At 51.5% G+C, this 8175-nt stretch overlaps 1 protein-coding gene across 1 annotated transcript; it reads left to right on the top strand.

Moving 5' to 3' along the window:
* Positions 1 to 6327: 6327 nt before the first annotated feature.
* Positions 6328 to 7941, top strand: LOC119315780 (zinc finger CCCH domain-containing protein 14-like). The gene is made up of 3 exons (XM_037590266.1): positions 6328 to 6598; positions 6719 to 6785; positions 7170 to 7941. The coding sequence occupies exons 1-3, from the start codon at positions 6328 to 6330 to the stop codon at positions 7777 to 7779; spliced, it is 948 nt and encodes a 315-aa protein (XP_037446163.1). The 3' UTR covers positions 7780 to 7941.
* The last annotated feature ends 234 nt before the right edge of the window (positions 7942 to 8175 follow it).

The raw sequence follows: 8175 nt of genomic DNA, 5'->3' as shown, positions 1-8175 counted from the left end.
GGGAGTCCTACTCCCGGAGGGAGTAGGACTCCTCCTGGCGCGCCCTATGATGGCCGGCCGGCCCCCCTCCCTTGAGCCTTTATATACGGAGGCAGGGGCACCCCCTAGAGACACAAGTTGATCCACGTGATCATATTCTTAGCCGTGTGCGGTGCCCCCTTCCACCATAGTCCTCGATAATATTGTAGCGGTGCTTAGGCGAAGCCCTGCGACAGTAGTACATCAAGATCATCACCACACCGTCGTGCTGACGGAACTCTTCCCCGACACTTTGCTGGATCGGAGTCCGGGGATTGTCATCGAGCTGAACGTGTGCTAGAACTCAGAGGTGCCGTAGTTTCGGTGCTTGATCGGTCGGGCCGTGAAGACGTACGACTACATCAACCAAGTTAACGCTTCCGTTGTCGATCTACAAGGGTACGTAGATTACACCCTCCCCTCTCGTTGGTATGCATCACCATGATCTTGCGTGTGCGTAGGAATTTTTTTGAAATTACTATGTTCCCCAACACTAGGCACAACAGAGAGGTCAGCACGTCGGTCTAAATCCTATGCGCGCAGGGGTCTGGGCCCATCGCCCATTGCACACCTGCATGTTGCGTGCGCGGCCGGTGAGCAGACCTAGCAACCTCCATTACAAAGGAAGTTGTGTTACGCGGTCCAACCCGGCGCGTGATACGTCTCCAACGTATCTATAATTTTTGATTGCTCCATGTTATATTATCTACTGTTTCGAATGTTTATGGGCTTTATTATACACTTTTATATCATTTTTAGGACTAACCTATTAACCCAGAGCCCAGTGCCAGTTTCAGTTTTTACCCTGTTTTAGGGTTTCGAAGAAAAGGAAAATCAAACGGAGTCCAATTGACCTGAAACTTCACGGAACTCATTTTTGGAAGGAAAGAATCCTAGAAGATTTGGAGTGCACGTCGGGGGACCTGCGAGGAGGCCACGAGGCGTGGGGCGCACCCACCCCTGGGCATGCCCTCCACCCTCGTGGGCCCCTCGTGGCCCCCCTGATGTACTTCTTCCGCCTATATATCTCCATATACCCTAAAAACATCTATGAGCACGATAGATCGCGAGTTCCGCCGCCAGAAGCCTCCGTAGCCACCGAAAACCAATCTAGACCCGTTCCGGCACCCTGCCGGAGGGGGCAATCCTTCTCCGGTGGCCATCTCCATCATCCCGGTGCTCTCCATGACGAGGAAGGAGTAGTTCTCCCTCGGGGCTAAGGGTATGTACCAGTAGCTATGTGTTTGATCTCTCTCTCTCTCTCTCGTGTTCTTGAGGTGATACGATCTTGATGTATCGCGAGCTTTGCTATTATATTTGGATCCTATGATGTTTTCTCCCCCCTCTACTCTTTTGTAATGGATTGAGTTTCCCCTTTGAAGTTATCTTATCGGATTGAGTCTTTAAAGATTTGAGAACACTTGATGTATGTCTTGTCGTGGATATCTGTGGTGACAATGGGATATCACGTGATTCACTTGATGTATGTTTTGGTGATCAACTTGCGGGTTCCGCCCATGAACCTATGCATAGGGGTTGGCACACGTTTTTGTCGTGATTCTCCGGTAGGAACTTTGGGGCACTCTTTGAGGTCCTATGTGTTGGTTGAATAGATGAATCTGACATTGTGTGATGAATATCGTATAATCATGCCCACGGATACTTGAGGTGACATTGGAGTATCTAGGTGACATTAGGGTTTTGGTTGATTTGTGTCTTAAGGTGTTATTCTAGTATGAACTCTAGGGCTGTTTGTGACACTTATAGGAATAGCCCAACGGATTGATTGGAAAGAATAACTTTGAGGTGGTTTCGTACCCTACCATAATCTCTTCGGTCATTCTCCGTTATTAGTGACTTTGGAATGACTCTTTGTTGCATGTTGAGGGATAGTTATGTGATCCAATTATGTTATTATTGTTGAGAGGAGTTGCACTAGTGAAAGTATGAACCCTAGGCCTTGTTTCAACGCATTGCAATACCGTTTACGCTCACTTTTACCATTAATTACCTTGCTGTTTTTATAATTTCAGATTACAAATACCTTTATGTACTATCCATATACCACTTGTTTCACCATCTCTTTGCCGAACTAGTGCACCTATACAATTTACCATTGTATTGGGTGTGTTCGGGACACAAGAGACTTTTTGTTATTTGGTTGCAGAGTTGCTTGAGAGAGACCATCTTCATCCTACGCCTCCTACGGATTGATAAACCTTAGGTCATCCAATTGAGGGAAATTTGCTACTGTCCTACAAACCTCTACACTTGGAGGCCCAACAACGTCTACAAGAAGAAGGTTGTGTAGTAGACATCACACGCGTCGCTCAGTCGCTGACGTCATGAAGGCTTCGGCTGCTACCACGACGTCGAGTGCCCATAACTGTTCTCGCTTAGTTGGTTAGTGTGTATAGGCCAGTGGACAGACTCAGATCAAATACCAAGATTTCGTTATGCGTGTTATTTGAAGCAACCGCGAACACCGACCAGGGACCAGACCCACCTCTTTCCTAGGTGGTCACAACATGCCCTGTCGCTCCGCCACAAAGTATCAGTCGGGGGCCATCGGGAACCCAGGCCCACCACTACCTGGGTGGAACCACCTACCCCTTCAGCCCCCACATCAAAATGACATGCGGGTACTCTACGAGCCGACCCGACTTTAGTCACCACCTGTATATTATGTATGTATGTATGTATGTATGTATATACCCGTGATCAACACCCAATGTGATCACGGCCCGATAGTATAGCATGGCAGACGGACAAGAATGTAGAGTCACTGATGATAAACTAACATCCTATACTAAGCATTTAGGATTGCAGATAAGGTATCAACAACTGTAGCAACAATGACAAGATATGCATCAGGATAGGATTAACGAAAAGCAGTAACAGGCTACACTACTCTAATGCAAGCGGTAGAGAGAAGAATAGGCGATATCTGGTGATCAGGGGGGGGGCTTGCCTGGTTGCTCTGGCAAGATGAAGGGGTCGTCAACACAGTAGTCGATCGGGGCACTAGCAACGACGCTAGTCTCGTAGTCTACCAGAGAGAAGAGGGGGAAGAAATAATGAATACAATGCAAACAGATACATAACGATGCATGACATGCCAACGAGCGGTGCGAGGCGTGCCCTAATACGGTAGGAGGTGATACCGACGAAGGGGGGAAACATCCGGAAAAGTATCCCCAGTGTTTCGCGTTTTCGGATTGATGAAGCGGAGGGGAAAAGTTGTGTGTTCTCTATATTAGGGATGTGTGGCGGACGAGCGGGTTGCGTATTCGGATTTGTCTCGTCGTCCTGAGCAACTTTCATGTATAAAGTTTTTCCATCCGAACTACGGTTTATTTTATATTAATTTTTATAAGATTTAATCATTTTTGGAATTTATTTAATTATGTTAAATCAACAATATCCAGAATAGTGTTTGCTGATGTCATCATGACGTCAGCAGTCAACACGGTGTTGACTTTGTCAAACGGACGTGTGGGTCCCGCATGTCATACACTGTTAGTTAATTAACTATAGTTAATTAGGTTAATTAGGCTAATCTAATCAGGATTAGTTAAGTTAATTAATTCTTTAATTAATTAATAATTTAATTATTTTTAATTATTTATTTACATTTTTTAATTATTATTATTTTTTCTTTTTTTAACGTTCAAGGGGCGTGGGCCCCAACTATCAATGGGCCAAAGGCCATAGTGGGTTAACGGGGCGGGCACAGGCGCACCCGCACGGGCGCTCGCCCGCAGGCGGTGCATCAGAACGAGGCCGCAGGGGCGCGCGCGGCCGGCGATGGGGCAGCTGTAGCGGGGGCAAGGCGTGGCCCGGGTGAGCGACGGGGCGCCGAAGGCGAGCGCTGCGGCGGGGAGGGGCGCCGGCTGCGGCGGTGGGCGGACGGGGCCGGCGCGGGCAACCGCAGTAGCAGACGAAGGGGCGTGCGGGGGCGGCAGCAAGCGGGGCCAGGGCGCGGTCAGCGGGCGTCGCCGGCAGGCATGCGACGAGGGCGCGGGAGCGAGCGTGGCACAGCGTGCGTGGGGCTGCAGGCGCAGGCGTGCGGGAGCAACGGCAGGAGCAGCGCGGGCGAGCCTGCGCGCGAGCACGGCGTGTGTGGGCGGAAGAGCTCGCGCGAGCAGGGAGGCGCGGTGCAGGAGGCCGCGGCCGGTCGCGTGCGTGTGCTTACGGTACAGGGGGAGAGAAGAGGCCGGGGCTCACGGCGGTTCATAGGGCAACGACAGCGGGTGTCGAGGATGAGTCGAGGAGGTCCGGCGAGGCAGCATCGGCGACGGGGACGGGGAGCGCCGGCGACGGAGAGGACCGTGGCGATGGCGTCCGACGATGGGTCGCAGGGGGTCGAGCGGCGCGGTTGATCCCACGAGGGAGAGGCGCGGGAGGTCCGGGGATGGCAGCGGGCAACGGGGCAGCGCCGGGCGGCGTGGTCGGGGCTGAGCCCCGATCCAGATCGGGGTGGGGGCGAGAGGGAGGAGAGAGTGGGGGAAATCGTGCGAGGGAGTGGGGGGTTAGGGTTCCCGTCGGTGGGGGTTATGGAGGGGAGTGGGTGGGGCGGCCTGGCCAGTGGGCTGTCCGGCTGGGCCGGTTGGCCCAGTGGAGGTGAGATTTTGTTATTTCCTGTTTTGTTCTTTTTCTTTTATTTATTCTTTTGTTTGTTTTTATTTTACTTTTCTTTCTGTTTAGTTTTTACTAAAAATCTAAAATGACCCCTAAATTAGTAGTAACACAAGACCCACTACAACCAAAAGGTTTTACCTCAAAACCATTTAGTTTAGTATTTTATTAATTATAAAAGCATTTAAATATTGGTTTTTGTTACGGTTTATTCACCTTAGAGTATTTAAACATTTTATAAAGTGGCGTTCCCTCCCCACAATTACTTGCGATTTATTTGTCACAAACCGAACATTTTACTATTAATGTTTGAAAACTTTTGATGTTTGCCTTTAATCAAATTTTGAATTTGGATCGGTTTCAAACTAATGCGAGATTAGCAACAGTAATCAAGGTGATGTGGCATTGTTAGCAGAGGTTTACTGTAGCGTAACTATCCGGGCGTTACATCTATCCCGCTCTTCCCACGCTCTCTGGCTTCGCCATGGTCCGGCAAAAAATAACCGCGTACTCTATGCTCACACTCGAGCGCTGATACCAGATCGATCGGGGCGAGCGCGTTACCCGCATCACTGTCGGGCTGCCTCCGGATTCGTCGGAGCCGGAGATGGAGGGAGAGGAGCAGTAGCCGGCTCCAATGGAGGTGGCGGATTACGAGGCGGCGTAGGAGCTGACACCGGCTCCGAGCTTCAACATGGAGGACGCCGAGCAGGAGTTCGCGCCCGCCCAAGTGGCCGAGATGGTGGAGCAGCAGGCCATTTGGAGTTCATTAAGGATGATGCCTATGTGAAGGCCAACCGACAGTTCATCCGACAGGAACAAGCGGCGACCGACATGCTCTTCGTTGAGGTCGAGACGGAGATGGATGCGGAGGCCGACGCAAGAGCCGGAGCTGCGCGCTGCCGTCCATGTACTCAGAGCCGGGCACAGAGATAGTGGACATCTCCACGAAGACTAAGGTACTTGATCTACGTAGTACGTGGATTTTATGTTTTGCATGTTTTTTTATGAATGTAAGATTTATTGTATGGGGTATTCGGATGCAGATGAGCAAATTTAAGGGCTGACTGGTCATTACCTGCGGACGCATCTGAGTGTATCCGTTGGCGTTTGAGAGTCCGAATTTGTCTACTTCGACCGTAGATGCTCTAAATTATGGCACATCATATTTTCCTTGCCCGGCAAATTGGCCTATGAACTTTTCGGTTGAAATTTGAAGTCGACATGATTTAAGTTGCAAGTAGTCGCGACACGATTTCCTTTCGACACTCTTGGTCTGCAACCTCAACGTTTGTGCTCTGCACACACATTAATAAGCCTGGGGAGAAGACCCGCGTGCTCGTGCAACCCTTGGGGAATTGAAGAAGCTTTTGCATGCAGCGGCTGAACCAGTGCACCAGCCAATCGTCACATTGGCGATCGAGCATGCGCCGGGACTTCTCCCCAGTCAATTATACTAGTGACGCTCCCTAGCATAGGTCCACTGGCCTCCCGCTGCCATCGACATGAGCTCGGCTCCTCGTGACGATGCCACTATTCCTACCCCCGTCGCCATGCCCAGTTAGGCACGCGCGCTGGTTCATGCCGCGACCGTCAGGCAGCGCGGGCCATCAATTGAGGCACGCATGGTTAGTTCCTTCCTTACACTGATCTGATTAATCTGACTGGCCGATGGATGATGCAAGGGAGGAGGAGGGGCGGGAGAAGAGGATCACGTACTCGAGGGAGCTGCTGCTCGCCGTCGGCGGCTCGGAGGCCTGCAAGGCGCTGCCCGCCGGCCGCTTCCACCTGCTGCTGTCCAACGACCCGAGCACCGTGACACTCTGGGCGTCGGGAGCGGCGAGGGGTTGCGATTGCTCGTCTCGCGCGGAGGCTCGGGGCGCCCGCCCGGCTGGAAGAGCATGCGGAGCTGGCCACGGGGCTTTGCCTCGGCGAGCCCGAGGTGAGTCGATTGGATTTCGAAACCGGCTACAGATCCATCTTCGTTTCTGCCACGTCGTATTGATCGACGTGGTGCACTTGATGATGAGTTGATGACTGATGGATTGGTTTGGTGTAACAGAGCCGGAGTCATTCCAGACGGGCGTAGGGAGTAAATCCAAGCCATGGCCATGCACACGATTCTTCAGGTAATTTTTTTGTTTTGTTTAACATAATGCCGTAGATTCCTGGGCTATGGCCGGAGCGAAGGACATTTTGCTAGACAGTTTAGTTCTTTTTTTAATAGTTGTACATTAATTTGTGTATGAAAAAATAACACATGTTTTGCAACACTTTTTGTTAATCCAAAGAACTCGTGCTTGAAGCAAGTGACTTGGAAAAAGGAATATGTTATATTCTTTATTCTTATTTTTATCTATGGAAGTATAGGTACACTCTAACAAAATGAATTAATTAGATTTCATGAGAACTGATGTCAGCGTGAACACGTACTACAAGCTCTTGTCCCGTTGCTTTTAAGTGGCCGGTTCAGTAGAGCTCATCCGCGTGATATTCATATTGCCATCCTGGAGTACTGCAGGCTGCCGCTTTGGTGAGGATTGCCTCTTCACCCACGACTTCCCGGGCGGCTACCAGGCCGTGGCAAACCTGGGCAGCCTGGGCGGTGAAGCTCCTTCGCAAGACGAGAAGGAACTTTCCGAGCCTCTGTCCCAGGACAAGTCAGCGCCACCACACATAGAGCGAGGGACCGCTGGTCGCCACGCACCTCCACTGGCGCCCAACCCCGGCACGGCAGCTCCGGCGGGTTTCGGCGCTCCGGCGACGGCCAGGATCACCGTGGACGCGTCCCTCGCGGGCGCCGTCATCGGGCGGGGCGGAGCGACCATCAGGGAGATATCCCGGGCCAGCGGCGCCAGGCTGCGCATCCGCGATCACGAGCGGGACGCCGGCCTGAAGAACGTGGAGCTGGAGGGCACGCCCGACCAGATCAGGCACGCCAGCGCCATGGTCTGGGAGCATCTCCCGGTGCCCGGCGGAGGGCGATATAACGGCCTCAAGACCAGGCTGTGCGCGCACTTCGCCAGAGGGTCCTGCACCTATGGCGACGGCTGCCGCTTCGCCCACAGCGAGAGCGAGCTCCGCAGGCCGGCCCCTGCTGCTCGAGAGCCGTGTGGTTGGTAGCTGTCCATGGACGACCGCTGGATGAGACCAGTGTAACTCTGAATTTGGGATTATGCCGTCGATTTGATGGATTCCATATTGCATTTTAGTCATGACTTTTATCAGCATGTTCCGTCTTTAGTACTGTAATTCATTTTCTCAATTATCTGTAGTATACAAAATTGAGAGTTTTTTTTAAGTTCAAAATTGAGAGTTTTTAGGGTACAATTGTACTACCGAGTATTAAGTTGATCCAATGGTTAACATGATTTCTCTCCGAGTTTGGTCCGAGGCTAACTTGGTAATATGGATTTATGCTTTCACGTGAATTTTAATAATCAAAGGCGCAGATCCAGGCCTCCCTCATCCAGGACGTGTGCAGTTCGGCCGCCACCAGGTCCTCCACCGCTCACTGGA

The sequence above is a fragment of the Triticum dicoccoides genome, chromosome 6A (assembly GCF_002162155.2).
Source record: "Triticum dicoccoides isolate Atlit2015 ecotype Zavitan chromosome 6A, WEW_v2.0, whole genome shotgun sequence".
In the NCBI taxonomy this organism is placed as follows: domain Eukaryota; kingdom Viridiplantae; phylum Streptophyta; class Magnoliopsida; order Poales; family Poaceae; genus Triticum; species Triticum dicoccoides.
This window is presented reverse-complemented; position numbering and strand designations above follow the sequence as displayed.